Below are 20,093 nucleotides of genomic sequence, written 5' to 3'. Positions count from 1 at the left end.
CCTGCAGCCTGGCTTCTGCTGAGGCTGGCATGGGGCAGTCCCCTTACTGTGCAGCACTGGAGGAGGGTATCTGAGTGTCTAGCTGCTCTTAATTTAGGCTTTCACTCAATTTTCTCTGCAGCCTGTTTTCCACATCCCTGTCTTCAGAGATAACACAGCTATTCCTCTGAGTGCTCTGGGATTTCACTGTGAGCTTGGGCAGGCATCCTTTTGTGAGCCTCTCCTTCTGAGGCCCTCAGCTGAATGGAGAACATTCACACTTCAGTCATTACATGTGCGTGATCGCTTTCTCTCTTCCCAGATTTTCTTGTCACATTTACTCTTCAGCCAGGCACCCCCACATTTGCTCTTTCGTAGGCTTCTTTCCAGTGTTCTTTGTCCTATCCTTGGTGTTACCTACTTTCCTTCCTTTACTGGCATTTTATTAGGATTTCAGGAAGGGGTGGAGATAAGTATATTTCTTTTGTAAATTACCTCTTCATGTCCTTTGTATAACTTTCTACTGGGATTTTTATGTTTTGAATCTGTAAAAACTTCATACATGAACAATAATAACTCTTTGAAATATGGTGCAATCCTTCCTTTCTTCTCTGTTAACTTACTGTTGAAACATTTGCTGGAAGGTACCAGTGGGGAGTTTAGCTTTTGCTAACTTGTGCAGATGGCTATATAGGGAAATGGATCCAGAGACCATCTGGCTGTACATTGACTTCTGTATGGATGTGATTTTCTTTTGGTTCTCACCAGCTCATGGAAGCTGTCTTACCTATTCATACTTGAGAAATACTCACGCTATTCCACAAATGACAGACTCTGGCCAAGTGGAAGCAAATCCTTTGCCATCTCCTCTACCAAATGCTCTAAATGTATGGTCCTGGTAGTCAGCTGGAAAGTTCTGGCAACAGCTGGGCTGAGGAACACGGGTGCTCAGTTGCCTGCCAAGGGTTTGTTGCCTCAGCCCAGCCACATGCCCTAGACTTGGAAAGAGGCCACTTTTGCACATGCCTTGGAAGGGTAGAAGGAGGCTCTGGCAAGTATAAATGATCTTTCTCTGCATTTAGCAGTGGGCCCAGAGCCATGAGGAAGAGAATCAGAGGGAAGGAATTAGCAGCAGCCCACCATGTGTCCCATTTGGCATGAGTAGACAGGTGTTAACCTTCCTATGCATGGTGATCGGGGTGCTGGTTTTCAGCTGAGTTGTCAGGTTTGACAGTGTTCCATTTCCTCTCATGTTTTCTCCTTCTGTCCTAGCCAATATGAACAGAATGCCCTGCATATTAGCAAACAGGAAAATTATATTGGCTGCAGCCTAGGGAACCTGTATCAGGTGAGGCCTTGTGATCCTAATGCACGAAGCTTTCAGTGCACATGTCTCTGGGATACCTAGTGGAATGTGGAGTCTGAAGTGATCTATGAGGAAGCCCAGGAACACCAGCTTGGCATCACTTCCCCTTTTCCAAGTCCCCTGGTTACTTGGGAAGTGGCTGTGGTGAATGATCAGTTCTGACATGAAAACCTGTCCATTTCCCCTCCCTGAGTTTTTCCTTTCCTTTGTCTGACTACTACTGCTACCATCATTCTGGAACTTTCTCAGGCTTGTTTACTGCCACAGTTCAGCCAGCACCTTGCTTATAGCTTCTTCCCATCTAATATGTCCTGTGCTACTGTTAGACCTTTTGTCATTCTGAATAGCACTTTTATCACATTGCTTTCTGTTTAAACCTTTGCTGTTCTTTCCTAGGCTCTGGCTTTTGACCTGTCTGGCGCCTTGGTAAAACTCCTGTTAGCACTTAGGACCAGAAGTCCTGTTTTAAGGTGCTCTGATACTCTTCCTATGTTGGAAGGCTTTTGAAGACAAGGATGGTTGCTTATGTTTCTTGAATTTGCCACTACACATAACTGGTCTTAGGGCACAGTCCTCAGTGAGAGAGCTGATGTCTGGGAAAAATGCTTAAAACTGAAAAATCACCTTGGCACACTGAGGAAAAAGCCACAGTATCATAACTTTTGGGGGATTTGCATTAACTTCAGATTCACCAGATGACTTCTCTTTGGAGTTTCCTTAGCAATGAAAGGAAAAGGTTGGAGTGAATTCTCTTCCAATTCCTACCCAACTCTGAAAGGCTAATTTTCCCTCATTCTTTGCCTTGATCTTTCTCCTGAAATTAAAACTGATGAGCTGTTTCTGGATCTTGAGTTAGGAATTTTTCATTTCTTTGTAATTCTTTCCCTGACGCATTTTGTTTTCTCTGAGTATGTGCTACTCAAGGAAATTTGGGTTTGCTATTTGGCTACTTTTTAGGAGAGCAGACAAAAATGCCATATTCTGATTTTTTTTTTTTTCTCTCTGTTTGGATTTTAATGTACTTTTTGCTCTTCCACAGACACAATGAGGCGAGTGGTACGACAGAGCAAGTTTCGGCATGTATTTGGACAAGCGGTAAAAAACGACCAGTGTTATGATGACATCCGGGTTTCTCGAGTGACCTGGGATAGTTCCTTTTGCGCTGTCAATCCCAGATTTGTTGCCATTATCATAGAAGCGAGTGGGGGAGGAGCGTTCCTTGTGCTCCCTTTGCACAAGGTAAGTAATCTGATTTTCTACTCTCTGAGGCACCCTCTGGTAATCTTGATTTATTTCATAATAGAGTGACGTGGAGGATTGATAGTTCACTAAGAATTGTGTGACTGTGGAGACCATTAGACTCTGATATAACTGAGGCTTATTCCACACACTTCACTAACTACATCAGTTTTTTTCTTAACAGAATCATCAAACAAAATGATAAACTCTATTTTGGGTATGCCTTCTCTGGATGAAGAGATTATTTTAACAATGCTGTGAGCATGGGCAGGCACAGGCATTTTATGATTTGATTAGTAATCATGCATTTTTTACAGAAGTTTTTTCAAAAAGTGCAATTTTTAAAAGAAGGAGAATTTTTTTTTTTTTTTTTTTAAGATTTTATTTATTTATTTGACACAGAGAGAGATCACAAGTAGGCAGAGCGACAGGCAGGGGGAGAGGGGGAAGCAGGCTTTCTGCTGAGCAGGGAACCTGATGTAGGGCTCGATCCCAGGATCCTGGGACCATGACCCGAGCCAAAGGCAGCTGCTCAACCGGCTGAGCCACCCATTTGCACCTAAAAGAAGCAGAAATTAAAAAAAAAAAGATTTTAGGGACGCCTGGGTGGCTCAGTTGGTTAAGCAGCTGCCTTCGGCTCAGGTCATGATCCCAGTGCCCTGGGATCGAGTCCCACATCAGGCTCCTTGCTCCGCAGGGAGCCTGCTTCTCCCTCTGACTGCCTGCCACTGTCTGCCTGTGCTTGCTCTCTCTCTCTCTCTCTGACAAATAAATAAAATCTTTAAAAAAAAAAAAGATTTTATTTGAGAGAGAGCAGGTGTGCAAGCAGGGGGAAGAGCAGAGGAAGGGGGAGAGAGAGAAAATCTCAAGCAGACTCCACACCCAGTGCAGACCCTGCTGTAGGAATTGATCTCACAACCCTGAGATCATAATCCGAGTCGAAAAATCAAGATTCTGATGCTCAACTCACTGAGCCACCCACCTGCCCCTGAGCAGAAAATTTTAAGTTAATCTTCTTCTTCTTCTTCTCATCCTTTCTTTTCCTCCTTTCTTTTCCTTCTCCTCCTCCTCCTGTGAGGTCATGAGGATGGAGACTTTTTGGTGTTTTGAATGATAAATGGGATGAGACCTTAAGAAAATGTTACAAGCAATGGGGGTTTTAAGTCTGGACAAGACTGAGTTTCAGCATAGAATCTAAGCAGTGCAAGTAAGTGGTAGAAATAAAGGATCTTTACTGAAAGTTGTTATGTGTGACCTTCAGCCTTACTGGGCTTCCCAGTCTCCTGACCTTAATCCCTTCAGGGAGCCCTCTCCAATATGGGGGGAAAGATAGGAGATTTGTGAATTTTTGATTGTTCTTGAATATTGTAGAGGGCTCTCTGTACTTGCTTTAACAGGAAATCCCAGGACTGCAGATAAGTGGGGCGTTGGGAGGGTGGGCATGGAGAGAGCAAGCGAGCCTGCAAAGAGTTATTTTCTGGTTGGGTTCTAGGAGGAAAATAAGCTTGGTGACTCCTGAGTTCTAATGATAAGGGCTCAGGACTGGTGAGGATGCAGGTGTTGGGTCACATTACAGCTGTTTCTACTCTGCTGAGAACCTTGGGTCTCCATGAGTCTGAGCCATGTATATTAGGGGTAGTCATTATGATGGCCTGGGTGATTTGGAAAGTGGTTACAGTAAAGTGAATTTCTGTCAAAGTATTGTTTCCCATTCTATTTTGATGTTTTTTCCTAGGGAAAATTCTCACTAGGAAAACTTCTAATTCCTCTATACTTTACTTTCTCTCAGATCCTCATGACTGACTTATTTTAACATCTGATTTTTACTTTAGTGGCCAGAATGATGTGATATTACACAATAGGACCGTCTCACTACAGAAATAGTAGATGGATGCCTTTAGGGAACAGATTTGATTAGTGTTTCCACATGTACCTTCTTACTGACAGAGTTGTTGATTACATTTTATTTTATTATTTTATTTTTAAGATTTTATTTATTTACTTGACAGACAGATCACAAGAAGGTAGAGAGGCAGGCGGAGAGAGAGGAGGAAGCAGGCTCCCTGCCAAGTGGAGAGCCCGATGTGGGACTCGATCCCATGACCCGGAGATCATGACCTGAGCCAAAGGCAGAGGCTTAACCCACTGAGCCACCAGGTGCCCTGTTGATTACATTTTAAAGGAGACTCTTTTCATTCAGTTGAAATTTTAATTTTCTACTCAGCTTTATTTTGTGGAGAAAATTAATGTTTAGTGGCAAATAATGTATTACAGTATTACCACTGCTTACCTGATGTAGAGCGGGAGTTTGAATTCAACGTCAGCTGTGTGTGGTTGGTCTGTGGTGCCCATCTGAGAGGCTACCTTAGCTGAGATCAGGCAGCGGAGCACCATGATGTATTTTGGAGTTTGAGTTTTTATTCTCCCTTTTTATAGAGTGAGAGATCTATTTAAGAATGACTAATTTATTTGCTTATTTAGCTTCCAAGAAATGGGACAAGCCAATTAAGCCCAAACTTTTAAACGGTTAATCTTCCTCTCAGTTCACATAGTCTTGAAGTTCCACATCCACATAAGGCTGTGTGGCCATATCTTTGCTTTTACAAACCACGGGAAGCTTTGAGTTTCATTTATGTAATTTAAGGGAGACCTATATGCAGTTCCTAAGTGAACTGGTTTTTATGATTTTTCACTTGCATTAGTATTTTGTTCTTTTACCAGTTGTATAGGAATTAAGGTAGAGTAAGTTGCTTTAAAAATTGCCATGTTTGGAAGAAGTGTTAGTTTTTGGAGGAGCCTCAAGAGTCATTTTCCCAGACTTTAATACGGTCTGTGTGGCTTTGCTCCTTAAATACTAATTTGTTTTGGTGGAGGTGACATTGGCATAAACTAAGCCCAGCCATCGGAAATAAGGCCAGTACTTGGTATTAATGACTTTTATAATTGATGGGTTCACAGGTACTATGTGGGATTTTGTGTATTACAGTGTCTGTATTTTAGCCCTGAGGGTCAGTGTGGCATAGAGGAAGAACACTGGCTTGGCTCAGTCACAGACTTGTAATAGGACATGGATTTGTCACTCTTTCCTTGCTACAACTTCAGTCTTGGGACAACTTTGAAATAGTTTTATAATGAGGTGCTGCTTTTGTTTAAATCTAAAAACAACCAAATTCTTACATATAGTGTGAAGCGATACTTGAAATTAAGATCACATGAAATGATGCTCTTGGGAGCCCAATACATTTGGGCTCCAGTATGTGTTGTCAGTGGTCTGGGATTCCTCTAAACATGAATTGTAGGAGATGGGTATGGTTTTTAATAACTACCTCAGAGACTTCTGTTAATGCCCCCCCAGCCCCTTTTTTTTGTGGTTATAAGCAGGCAGGTGAGTTTTGGTGGTGCTTTTTGGGCTCTCTGTTCATATTAATACCGAATATGCATGTACTGATCTTAAGACTTATTATGACTCTTCCACAAAGGTTCCTATTTAAAAACATAGCCTTCCATGAATTTCTCTTCAAAGCTGGTTAGTGTCGGCAGCAAATAGGGCTTCTTATTGCTACTTCCTGAGGTTTGTGGTTAGTTTCTGGGAAAATTGTGATCTCTGCGGACTTAAGTGTGAAGAGTAGTAGGGATAAATACATTAAAACACATACATAGCAAGAGGCAAGCTTAGGAATGGATGTGGGTTTATGAGGTTTTTGTTAAGGTTTTATTAGGGAAAGTGGGATTGTAGGAGGTCCCTGCTAGAGGACTACAGAAGGTACTCAGCCCTGAGGTGGGGTGGTGTAGATTAGCACACGTGGTGCAGGATCTCTTTCGCAATGCTCTCATCAAGCTATGGCATGCCATGCTGTCATGACTTTCAAGGTGTGGCTTTATACATTTTCTTATTATTTGGTCTTTCAGAGGATGAATAATAGCAGTCTTGCAGAACAGAAGTTTGCTTTGTGGTTTTGGCTGTAAGGGTTTTTCGCCCCACGATTACGCAAGCTGCCTTGTATCAAGAGCATACAGGTTTCAGCTCCCTGTGCGCTGTACCGTGTGGGCACGAACAAGCCTCTCCTGTGTGGAGTAGCCGACTGGTGATGTGGGATAAGGCGTTCCCATCCCTGTCGTGAACCCTGGTGGCTCATACACACCAGTGTTTGTGGGAAGGTGCATGTGTGTGCGTGTGTGCACATACACACTAAAGCTTCAAATTACAGGGAACGTGTAAATCCTAACTTAAAACAAGGGTGGGGGGAATTAATTAGAATTCTGTGCTCTTGATCTCTTAACAGTCCTTAGGTGGAGGGTACAAATCGGAGGGCTCCCATCTTCCCTAATTGCTTTCTCCCTTCCTCCCTTGACGATTCTTACTTTGGGCTGTTGGAACTATGGCTGACTTCATCCTCTCAGTAACTGCCTTTGAGGTAGCTCTGCGCTGGGCTCGGGAGGGCTGGTTGTGGCCAGTCCTCTGTCGCCCTTTTGGTTAACTATCCCCTCTCCTTCTAGCTTCTCTGGTATGGCTGTGCAGTACCTTCTTGCACGTGGTTACTTTTCTCCCATTTGTTTTTGGAACCGAGTATAGGAATATTTGTGACATGGCTTTATTTATGTCTGTGAGCTATCTTTCCAACTCATCTGGTAGTCTTTCTCAGCTAGGGTTTTGTGAAAGAATTCAGTCCCACGGAAAATCATTTCAGTAAATATTTTCTTAATTCTCTTCAAGGATGGGGCATGCTATGCCTTCTAGATGCGTGGGAGAGAAATTAATTCAGTACATATATATTTGCTGCCTTAGAGCATTAGGACTTAATTTTCTCATAGAACCTGGGCTGCCAAGGGCTGCTTTAGAGTGTTATTCTGTCATATTTATTGAAGAAATCTTGATTCCTTTCAGTCAGAATTCTAAGTACCTCTTCTGACTGTTCAGTATCCAACTCAGATGTTATTTCTGATTCACTGAATCAGTGAAAATCATCCTTTGGCTTCCCTTGGCTGCTTATCCATGCTGCTGGTACCACGTCCTGCATCATTCCATTGTACTGTAATATTTTTGTAGCCACTTAACAGATAAGGGGAGAATGATTACAGTTACATTCTCTTGATCTTTTGACATTCACTTGCATGGAAGATGCAAACCAGATGACTGTTTGTGTGCTAGACCTTCAGGATGGCCTCCAGAGATTCTCACCTCCTTCTGTTCATGCTGTAGTGTGGTTTCCTCCTGCATTAAACAGGGCTGAACTCTGTAACCACTGGGATATGGTGGAATTAATGGCGTGTGACTTCTGAGACTAGGAACTGGAAGCATGCTGGCTTCCACTTTGTCTCTCTGGGATGCAGCCTGCTTTGAGGAGACCTGAGCAGTTCTGTGGAGAGGTCCACGGGACCTTCCACTGATCGTCTGCGTTGCTTGACCAACCCTATGAGTGAGCTGTCTTGAAAGTTGGATCCTATGGCCCCGGCTGACACATCACTCATGAGAACCCTGAGCTAGAACCACCCAGATAAGATACTTCTGAACTCCTGACCCCCAAACTATGAGACAATAAATGTTTACTGTCTTAAGCAGCTAAGTTTTAGGGTAAATTATTAAGCAGCGATTTGATAACTAATTCATGTATTCTCAGAATATAGCACTTGACTCATCATATAGCACTTGACTCATCAATGCACGAATAAATGAATTACTTACAGTCACCTTAAAGGCCTTCTGGGAGTTTTAGGCACTCTTTTTTTTTTTTTTTTTAAGATTTTATTTATTTATTTGACAGAGAACACAAGTAAGCAGAGAGGCAGGCAGAGAGAGAGAGAGAGAGAAGCAGGCTCTGCACTAGCAGAGAGCCCGATGCGAGGCTCGATCCCAGGGTCCTGGCATCATGTCCTGGCATCAGAGGCCTTAACCCGCTGAGCCACCCAGGCGCCCCAGAGTGCATTTTTTTAAATGCACTCTTTGCATGTATCTTAAACTTTCTATACAGAAAATAAATATATGCAGATACATTTTTAAATAAATCTTAAATGAATAATTGAGAGGTTCTATACAGTAGCAAGAGGTTCTGTACAGTAGCAGTCTTGTCTTATGGCAAGATTTGGTTATCCTGTGTTCTATGATACTATCCTATAACCTAAAAAGATTGTGTTAATAAGGTCATAGTCACTGTCCTATGTATAACTTCAAATTATGTTGTTTTTGGGAAAAAGTCTGGAATGTTAATACTGATGGTGAGACTGACAGTGGTATTTATTTTCTACTTTAATCATTACCTGTTCTTTCTTCAAAATGTTTTGCAATGAATTTATTACATGTAAAGGTTATTTTTTAAAAATTGTCAGTAATATTATCAGAGCATGTGTAAAGAGCTAATTGTTCTTTAAGCCTTAATGAATTCTAAAACAGTACTTCAAAAAAATCATATTCGTTCGTTCACATACTCATTCCTTAGATATTTGAGTACCTCCTTTGTGCCAAGACCTGTGTTGGGCTCTTGGTCTTAAAAAGCTTTGGTAACAGTTGACTTTGATCTCTTTGATGGGGAGCTTTGTGTGTACATGAAGTTCTCTGGCACGGTGATGAGAGATGAGTTCCAACTGAGGCTCTTAAGTCAAGGAAGACATCACAGAAAAAGTTCTGCTGGAATTCAGGCTTCTGCACGTAGGAACTGGGGATGAAACAGAAGAGCTCGGCTGATTTGCTAAACTGATGAATTTGAAGAGGTGCTCCGTTCCCAGCAGGACAGAGAATCAAGTGGGAGCCACATACCCTCTTCAGATTCCAAGATTTCTGGGTGTAGAGATGGGCGTTCAGTGAAACTGGTGAAATGGAATGTTCGACTGGAGGGATTAAGAGGAGGTGAAGGATCGCTTTTTGGTCGAAAAACCATTTCTTTTGTCCTTTTTGTTCCATCACTTCCAGTGTAAATAGTGCAAAATTAAGTGTTTTCCTTCATCATTAAATGGAGAAGAACCAGAAAATAAGCAGTACTCTCCATTTTAGGATATTGTCGTAACTGGATCCACATAGCATCTTTCTTATGTCTTCTTTAGGAAAAGGCAACATCGACTTCATGTCATCTTCATAAGAATATGACTCCAGAATGACCTCAGAATGTGCTTGGAGGGTCCCCTTCCTAAATGGTCTTAGTTGTTGCATGAGTAGGGTTGCTGTCACACCTGTGTTCTGCAGGTGTGAGGATTAAAGCTCAGACTGAGTGCGGGCTCAGAGCTCCAGGGTCTTTGTGGATTAGAACCTGGGCCTCTTGGTCTGTATTTGATTTGTGCATGTGTATTTTTGAATAACATTTTCCCCCCCACTGAGTGTGAAAGGTTTTTTTTGGGTGGGGGATGTATAGAAACTGGTCTAATTGATACTTAATCTTTTGCATTCCTTCTTTTTCTGCCATTAGAATGCTTAATAACAAAAACACTAGCTTGTCAGGGCTTTGGTTCTGTCAGCTCTGAGAATTATCTTAAGGTCTGGAAAGTACTGGACTTGTTCCCTGCCTCGAGGAGACAGCCACAGTGAGGAAATCGCTGCACTTCACATTATGGAGCGCTTCCTTTAAGCGCCAGGCACCGTGCTGATAAGTGCCTTCTTTCATGCACTAGTTCAAAAGGAATGGCAGTCTCCCGATGGCGCTTTTCTCTGTGACCCCCCCCCCCCCCTCACTGCCGGCACCTGCTGGATTTGCATTGGCTGCATCTCCCCCTTACTGCACACTCCTGACACGCGGTTTTCATTCCCACAAAAAGCAGTGCTCCAGTTTGGACAAGGGTAGCAATGCCAGTAGCCCTTTGTACAGATGTGGGCATTTGGCACATGGTCGCTTTGGTGTGACGGGCAGGGAATTTTATTCAGTGCCAGCGTCTTGATGTGTCATGGGATGCCCATTCACTGCCTCCTGAAATAGACGCTGTCTGATGCGCGGAGCACCTTACACTGTCAATTGTATGGGTGGTGAAAGGCTGCAAGGCGGGGGTTGGGAGGGTGGGGGATGCAGGGGGACGGCACCAGGTGCAGAACAATGACTTCCAAATTATGTCACGAGCTGGAGCTGCCAGCCACACGAGCGCTGCACGGCCTCATTACCACATGAAGTGCCACAGAAGGGCCCTTTCATTTTCTCCCAGTGACTGTTTTCCACAGTCTTGCTATGGGGGCTTTTAGGGGGGATACCCTGCTCACCCCCAGTTAACAATGGAGCACAAAGTCCTGGCAGAAGGAACCTCACAATGTACCCTGGGGCTATTTTTGATTACAGTGAGTGGTTGTGACTCAGAGTGTGCCCTGGCCTATGACGGCTTCCACCCTCCCCTCCCAGTCCTCCTCCCCTGGAGATGAGCAGGCAGCCTGTCCTTTGTACGTTTCCTTGGCTGGCTTCTGCTGCTGCTGCTGCAGTTCACTGATATGTCCACAGCAGCCGGCTTGTAGGCCTGACAGGGTTTTTACCATATATGGCCATCAGAGCTCTGGGGCTGTCAGCTGGCCAGGATAATTTCCTTCCTTTGCTTTGATTGGCTGCTTGGTGGCTCAGAGAATGGTGGGATCTGGGAGCATTTGGTGAAGGGAAGCCACTGAGTCAAGTGCAAAGAACGTTTAACTCTTTGCTGGTTTTCTGGAGCTCGAGTCTGTGCTGAGCACACAGGCAAGTGCTGCTACCAAAAGCCCTCACTGTATAAACATTATAACCCAGGTCTGGCAAAGCAGTAAAGAAAAGGTTTCCAACACACATTACTCTGAAATAGACCCAGGGTTTAATGGACAAATATCTACAGTCCTGATTTGTCCAGAAGGCTCCTTTATAGCCATATGTAGCAAATTTTCTGCTGCCGAGTTGAATATCTGTACTTGGTGGGGTGGGACCTGAGTGGAGTCCAGGGGAAGCTGAGCTGGGAGGGTGAGTGGTGGAGCACGTGTTGGCTTTCTTAGAGGACCAGTGACTTGGGTTTCTTATCTGGCTAAGCTTTTAAGTTGTGAGTAAATGATACAGTCTACAGAACTGGGTCTCTACTCCCATCTTCTTGCTTGTTCGTAACTACTACATGAAGGGAACTGCAAGGCATTTACCTTTAAAAAAAAGTTATAGTATTTTTCTGGTTTTCATCTCTACTTCCAGGAGGGTGGATTTTTATTCTGAAGCTTTTGTGCGTAACCCACTGCAGGGTTTGGACTGAAAGGGGGTAGCTCTGGAGTTCTTTGTCATTCACAGAGGGTTCTAAGGGAGAAATCCCCAGTGTCATTCGCTGAATACAGGGGGTTAGGCAACTGATTACTCTCCTTTCTGATGTGAAATTGAACAATTTGTTTTAATTTCCTATATTTGCACTTAGGTCAGTAGTTATTTTGCTTTTCAGCTTTTGCTTGTGAACTGAATTTTATGTTGACTGGGTTCTACCTCATCCTGGATTCCTAGTTTGTGTTTATTTTCAGACCAGAAGTATATGGAATTTTGTGTCTATTGATGAGGTTTTCACTTTACAAATTGTTAGGAAATACAGTGTCTCTCTGCACTATGGCATATTTAGGCATGGTTGAGCAAGGAAACGTTAACTTCCAGTGTTTTGCTTTCTGATTGTGAAATCCATAGTTTTACAGTAACTTCTTTCATATTCTTAAGACTTTTAAAATGGTCTATGTGGTATTAGACCCAGGTTTTAAAGAGGACCTATGATGCCAAATAATTTGCTTGACTTTTTTTTAATGCCCATAAAGCCTGTTCTTTGCTCACAGGCAAATGAGCTCTCTACAGAGCCACACTGCCTCTCTCTGGCAGCTCTAGGATCTCACTTCCTTGACAGGACTGGGTAACCCAAACTGTGTGCTTGATTCCAGGGCTCCTCTGCTTACCCTTAAGGTTGGTGTTTTTGGTTCCCTTAAAGTAAAACCACCCCAGGCTGAATTAGTCCTGGATCTGGAGCAGCCCCTCTCAGTGGCCAGCTTGTCAGCAAGACATATATTGTGTATCTCAGTCTTGCCGGTCTGCTGTAGAAGTCCGTGTCATGTTCCCTGTGCCACTCTGCCCTGTCCCACGATCACAGACTCTGTAGCTTCTTCATGTGGAGCAGTAGGGCCCGAAGAGATTTCAACAGAACATTTATCCACATAAATAATACTGAAACAAGAAAAAGGAAGTTGAAAAAAACTTCAGTAGACATCCTTTGAGCTCTGCACAGTGTGAATAGAGCTCTTATGCCTGGGCTGAAAACTTTTCCTTTGCTTCCAAGCACATGTTTGACTTACCATTCTCCTTGTCGAGATTCAGAAATTCTCAGGGTATTACTCTGAGGCCAGTAAGAAGTCATTATCAGTGCCTTACAAAAGATCTTTTAAAGTATGAACAGAATGATAAAGTTTTTGAACTCTGGGCATATAAAGTTATTTTGACCAGCATTTTTTCTCCCTAAAATATATAAAGTAGGGACGAAAAGTTTGGAAAATCTTTGTCTCTTGTTCCTTGAGTCAGGATAGGGAAGGACTTTTTAGACATTTATATCCAAAGGTAGTGCAGTCAGGCTGGATAATAAGCACAGATTTCGAAGAGGCTGGATGAGATGACTGCGGATCAGAGGTTGGAAAGGCGCTGGAAAGCTGCTGTGCAGAACTGGTTGAGGGGGACAGTGTGAACTGCTGTCAGAAGCCCACACCCTGGAGTAGTGTGGGTCTGCATGACTGAACTCTGGGATGTCAGCTAGAAAGACCTTGTATGAGGGATAAGTGGAGCATCTTAAAGGAGAATACTTGATTTGACTAGTAGAATTAACATGTCACTTTTCAGCACTGTGGAAGTTTATTAACTTTTTGGAAACCTAGGTTATTGTGAGAAACAGTAAGCCTGCTGGTCAGCATCCTTTGTGGCTTTAACGAAAGCGTGCATTTGAAGGACCCACTAGATGCTCCCTAGCCCCAGTTAAGCAAGCGAACATGAGGGTCGAAAATGTTTATTACCGGCGCCTGGGTGGCTCAGTGAGTTGGGCCGCTGCCTTCGGCTCGGGTCATGATCCCAGGGTCCTGGGATCGAGGCCCGCATCGGGCTCTCTGCTCAGCGGCCTGCTTCCTACTCTCTCTCTGCCTGCCTCTCTGCCTGCTTGTGATCTCTCTCTGTCAAATAAATAAATAAAATCTTAAAAAAAATGTTTATTACTTTGGGGGTTGTTGTTACGTTAAGAAACAGTCATTTTGAATGATCTTTTATAGAATGCAGAAGTCATGTGGGCAAGCTTCCCAGTGCTGAATTTTGAGAGTTTGGGAGGTTGAAAATGTGTGCAGGTTCCTCTGGTATACTATCAGCTCCTTTAAAAACACATTGCAGAGGGATACTTGGGTGGTTTAGTGGGTTAAAGCCTCTGCCTTCTGCTCAGGTCATAATCCCAGGGTCCTGGGATTGAGCCCTGCATTGGGAGGGGGGGTGGTGTCTCTGCTCAGCAGGGAGCCTGCTTCCTCCTCTCTCTCTGCCTGTCTTTCTGTCTACTTTTGATCTCTGTCAAATAAAGAAATAAAATCTTAAAAAAAAATCACAGAGTAGAGTTCCTTTATAGTAAGAGATGTGTGAGAAGACTTCTATACACTTCTATACACTTATGTTCATGTGTCTTTAGAGTTTCTTGATTGCACAGTACTGCCGTTGGCATGTAGGATGAATGCACTTTGTGTACTTCCTAAGTATGGATTCCTTTTTGACATGAGGTGTGAGAAACTAGTAAGATACACTGTGATATGTAAGTGGCAGAAGTTACAGTTTACCATTGAAATTGATGGGAAGTGTCTTTAACAACTAGAAATGTCATGTTATAAGAGTTACAGTGAATTTGGTATGCCTCAGGAGGAATGTGTTTTCAAGGTTATTTAAAATCACAATCATTCCTTCTTAGAGCAGTTAGATAATGTATTTACTGGTGCTTAAATTTTGCTTTTTACTTTCCCTTCTGCAAAAATGCCTATTGGAGGAAAGTGTTGCCTAACTCTGGATATAGTTGAAGCATCAGTTTCCAGGAGCTCTTTTGAGTTTTGTGGCTGTTTTGAAATTTTTGAGAACTTTCCCCAAACCCAGAGTAAATGATAGTGGTAGTGTCTAGGTGGTTTTCTGCCACTATGAGGGTTGCTGGCTGGAACATGTCAAAGCCATCAGCCTCAGCTCGGGCCAGCCACATGGAAATTGTGCTGTCACACCTCTCCCCTCTGCCAGCTGTACACACACTTTGGAGGCTGAATTTTCCCTGGGGCTCATGTTGCTGGGCCCTGGGTAGGCTGTTGGATCTTTTAGATAATGACAGTCCGTAAGCCAGTGCCCTGACCTATTTCACTAATATGTCACAAGTTTATGAACTAGGCACAGGGCCAGCGCCGTTGGTAATCTTGGTCATTTTGCTACTTGAGTTGACTTGCTGGCCATTCCCACCACTTGGAGTTTTAGCTAGAGAGGTACAATAAGAGCTCTTTTGTGACAAGTGGCAGGGACTAGTAAGTAATTGATAAATTTTTAAACATTATTTAAAGCAGGGAGTCTAAATGGTGGTGGATTGTTCTCAGCTAAACTTGCAATTCCATGCTAGAAAATGAGTGATATTCTAGATGATGCAGCTGATGTGTGACACATCCTTAAGAAGACAGTGACCTGATTAGTTAGTAAATGAAATTAATCTATATGTAAGTCTTGGAAAACAGGTAGTACTTAAAGGACCATTTAATTGGGAAAAAAAAGGGGGGGGCGGGCATTAAATTCTTGTAACTCTTTTTTTCTAACCTCAGCATTCACTTACTTGTGCTGCTTAGAGGTGCAGGTGAGCTGTGTTGTCCCCATGACTGGCAGTGGGTGTCCCTTCTGAGTGGTCCTTCACAAGCCAGCAATTAGATATGGATGCCTCGGTCTATTCACTGCATGATGAATGAGGATGTGTAATGTGTATGAATGAGAAATGCATTTTCATTAGATCCTCGTGCACAGTGTTTCTCAGAAATGATTCATCCATATCTTTACCATATAAGGCCATTATTGTATGGTTTCCTCCAGTTTCCATGCACTCGCGCTCTCAGCAGTTTATAATTGCCCAGCTCTACCCTTTTAATAATGTACTCATTGGATAAAATATGTTGTGCTTTTCTTTTGATTGATTTTGTTATGGGTAAGAAGCTATTCAGTGGTATAACCCTTGAAGTTGAGATAGCTGACCCTGAGTTGTGTGTGGTGAGCCTCCTGTCTGTGAAACAGTCAGTGCACATTTAAAATGCCAGTTCTCGCATTGCTTCCCTTTTTCGTTTTTTACCACTATCAGACATTTCGTCGATTCCCTTTTTGTTCTGCTGCAACGTGATGCTACCTTCCCTGTTTTATTTGTTGTAAGGATTTGTGATGATGTTACAACCAGAGGAAACAGCTGTTGGCAGGATACCATTTTTTATTAACTCTGTTTCTGATGACCAGCTGCCTGTAATTTTTTAACATGACTTTCATGCCTTTTTCACAACCCGTAGCCTAATGGGAATTTTTTCCCTATGAAAATCTTGTATGGCTGGCTGGTCAGTGATGTTCAGATCTCCCCTTCTTCACTCCATCTCTTTATTTAGAAAATGGGGATAATAAAGTTGCTCTATCATAAAGCAGCTTTGTGAGAATGAAGATCTAATGAAGATCTAGCATGAAATAGAAGCATTCTGAAAGTGTTAGCTATTTTTTTTTTTAATTCAATTTGTTTGCTTGTTTATTTGAGAGAGAGAGAGTTCTCTCTCTCACATGCATATGAGCAGCAGGGCTTGGGGGCATGGAGCAGAGGGAAAGGGACAAGCAGACTCCACACTGAGCACAAAGCCGGACTCAGGGCTTGATCTCATGAAACTGAGATTATGACCTGAGCAGAAAAAACCAAGAGTCGGACTGTTAACCAGCTGTGCTACCCAGGCACCCCGAGTATTAGCTATTCTTACAAGTGCTTGTTTTTGATAGGAAGGAGGGCAGTTAACTGCAGTTGCTCTTTAAATGACATTCAAGTTCCTGTGAAAACACTAGTGAACTTGTGGGCACTAGGCCGAGAATGGCAGCTAGGCTTACTATTATTCTTAAATGTCTGACTTCATGAGCAATACTGCCACTATCTTTACACGAGGATTATATAATTTTCACCTTAAAAAGAAAGTCATTTCATAAGCTTCTCAGTAGAATTAAGAATAACTTGTGTTAGTACTTCCAGATTGCCCTCAAAATTAGTGTATCTGAATAAAAGCTCTTTTTAATCCAGATTGGAAAAAATTATTTTGTGTCCTTGGAAGTTCAAAGTTTAGTGACTATACTTTGCCATCAAAGATGCCAGACTTGGTTTGCTAGGGAGAGTGTTAGGGTGCAAGGACTCAGATAAAACAGTGCAGAGAGACAAACATCTTTACCTTGGGAGTGAAGATTTTTTAATGTAAAGTTAATAACAGTACACTCTTGGGGGCCGGATAACAATACATTGGTGTGTTTCTCAACTCTATTGCATTTTAATTATTTTTTTAAAAAATAGGAAACAAAGTAATAGGACATTCACATACTTACCAGCAAGATTAAACAGATGTTAATATTTTGCCCTGTTTGTTTCATACCTCTTGTTTTTGAAAAACGATAAAGTATAACAGATGTAGCTAAATTTCCATTCTTCTTTCCTCCTCTTCTCCTTCACCAGAGTTAACCATTTCCTCAAACTTGGGATGTGTACTTTCATTACATGTGTATCTATCTGTCTATAGGTTATTATTTTATATGTGTTAAACTTTTATGTAAGTCATATTTATTTCCATACCAAGAAAGCAAATTGCATTCTGCTTTTTTCACTATTCCCAGCAATGCTGCAGTTAATATCCTTTCTGGTAAAACTTGGGAACCTTTTTTACCCACAGACCACCTAGTCCCACGTGGTAATGCTCAGGGGTGGGCATCTTCACCTCCACCTGTATCTGGATTGCTCTCAAAAGGCAGCAGGAGAATCTCCTGTGAGTTCCATTTTCCTGACATCCCTTGGCAACCGTGTATTTAGATGTCTAAATTGTTGCCAGTTTTAATAGGTCTGCAGTGTTACCTGATCATTTTAATCTGTGGTTCCCTGATTACCAGGGAGAGCAGTATTTTTTCTTACATCTATAAGCTGTTTAGGTTTCCTTCCCTGGGAATTCTTTGCTCTTACCATTTGCTGTTACTCTGTTAGGTTATTTGTTAACTTTGTCCAGTCAGGATGTTGCATATATATATATTTTTTCTCTTTCTGCAGCTTGTCTTTCCATTCTGCTTATGTTTTTTGAGAACAACCCACACTGCAGAATTTGGTTAGGTGGTGGTCGTGGTTGTTGAGTTTGCATCAATAAATGTATTTGTCATTTGGCTTCCATTTATTCTTACACCGTCTTTTGTGTCAGGGTGGACATTCCTCATGTAAGGAGTTCAGTGGTGTTCCTCTTGTCTGTTCTCTGAAAGTTTTCTCTGAGGTCTCTTCCTTGAGTGTTTGGTAAAGTCCCCCAGTAAAACCGTCTGGGCCTAGTAGCTTTTGTTGTTCATGATTGGTGGGGAGGTGGGTAATATGTGGACTTCTGTTCCTGGTTCTTTCATCGTTTGGGGTCTATTCTGGTTTTTTATTTATTGAAAAACTTTTGATTTTTTTTTTTTCTAGGAGATTGCCTATCCGTCTGATGTTTTCAAATTTATTTATTTATTTTTTTTTTTAAGATTTTATTTATTTATCAGAGAGGGGGGGGGGAGAGCGAGCACAGGCAGACAGAATGGCAGGCAGAGGCAGAGGGAGAAGCAGGCTCCCCGCTGAGCAAGGAGCCCGATGTGGGATCATGACCTGAGCCGAAGGCAGCTGCTCAACCAACTGAGCCACCCAGGCGTCCCATGTTTTCAAATTTATTATCAGATATTACTCCTAGTATTTTCATGTCATGTCAACTTAGACCATATTTGTAAGTTACATGCTTTTTAAAATTACTGGTATTAGTGCTTTCTCTCTTTTTCTACTCTGTCCTGTTGTATCAGTTTGGCTTATTATTTATTTCTTGTTAATTTCTTCTCATAATTTTACATTCTTTGAGTGTGCTCTTTGTATGTTCTAACTTCTCTTTAATTTTCAGACTTTGTATATATGCATTTAAGGCTACTGATTTTCCATTAAGGAGATCTGTTTTAGCTCTTTCCCACAAATTGTCCAGTGTTTATTGATCAGTTTTAACTTTTTTCTATTGGCCATTATAATTTTCTGTGTGAAGAATTTAATAAATTTAGAATTTTTTCAGATGCCTTGGGGATTTGGTGTTTATATATTTTTCTATTAATTTTTACTTAAATTGCATTGTACTCTAAAAGTGGGCTACAGGATATTGATTCCTTGGTATTTCGTGAGATTTGCTTTGTGGTATCCTAATGGGTCATTTTGTTTTATTTTTAAAAAAATATTTTATTTATTTATTTGACAGAGATCACAAGTAGGCAGAGAGGCAGGCAGAGAGAGAGGAGGAAGCAGGCTCCCCACGAAGCAGAGAGCCGGATGCGGGGCTCGATCCCAGGACCCTGGGATCATGACCTGAGCTGAAGGCAGAGGCTTTAACCCACTGAGCCACCCAGGCACCCCCTAATAGGTCATTTTAAAAAGGCAATGTTTAATGTGTGCATGGAAAAAAAATGTTTATTTTAAACTGTTGGCTCTAAGGTTGGATAAGTCCATTAGATCAAGCTTGTTACTTGCTAGAGTCATCTATATTCATGCTAATTTTTGTCTGTTTGCCTGAGAGTAAGTCTTCGTTAACATCTTCTAACATTATGGCTTTGTCATTTTCTCTTCCTAGTCCTCTCAGCTTTTGCTGTAATTGGTTTGAATCTATGTAGTTAGATAAGTTAAAGTTCATAGTGTCTGTGGCATCCCAGTGAATTGTTTAAATGTTATGTAGTGATAGTAATCTTTAATAATGCATTGCACCTTAAAGTTTGTTCTAGCATGGCTGGATGGCACATATTTTTATACCCTTACCCTCCTTTAGTGACCTTCTTAGTTTTTAATTCGGCAGTTTATGATTTTTTAAACATGCCTTATAACTGATTTTAATCTAATCTGAGACACACCGTCTTTTAGCTGGTGGATTTAATATAATGTTCATATTATTTTGTATGCTGTATGTCATAATATTATAAAACGGACACTTGTGATTTCCATTACGACCTGTATGAGCAGTAGAATGCTAAGGGGTGGCAGGTAATAGCGTCAGGGCTGGGCTTCTGTGAGGATGCAGGGAGGGAGAGAGGGAAAGCCACGTGGCTAAGGTGTTCTTTGGCAGTTCCTTCTTTAAGGAGCGACATGATCAGGGATATGATAGAGTGGATTCCAGCAGTTGTTCCTTTTGGGGTAAAGCATATGGAGCTTTTCAGGTGCTGGGAAAGTACCAAGTCTGTTACTTTGTCTCCAGTTAATTCTCACAAGCTTTTACAGAAGGAGTTGTAACTGTCTCATTTTGCAGATGAGGAAATGAGGTTGGAAGATGAAGTTATTTGGCTGGGGCCTCAGCGGGCAA

The 20,093-nt window shown here is 42.1% G+C and overlaps 1 protein-coding gene across 1 annotated transcript in view; it reads left to right on the top strand.

Moving 5' to 3' along the window:
• Positions 1 to 20,093, top strand: part of CORO1C (coronin 1C) — a 73,660-nt gene that overhangs the window by 21,785 nt on the left and 31,782 nt on the right. The window contains exon 2 of the mRNA XM_059408619.1: positions 2,385 to 2,584. Within this exon, the coding sequence (XP_059264602.1) occupies positions 2,390 to 2,584 (195 nt within the window). The 5' untranslated portion in view covers positions 2,385 to 2,389. The remainder of the gene's footprint in view (positions 1 to 2,384; positions 2,585 to 20,093) is intronic.

This window comes from Mustela nigripes, chromosome 8 (assembly GCF_022355385.1).
Source record: "Mustela nigripes isolate SB6536 chromosome 8, MUSNIG.SB6536, whole genome shotgun sequence".
Taxonomy (NCBI): domain Eukaryota; kingdom Metazoa; phylum Chordata; class Mammalia; order Carnivora; family Mustelidae; genus Mustela; species Mustela nigripes.
This window is presented reverse-complemented; position numbering and strand designations above follow the sequence as displayed.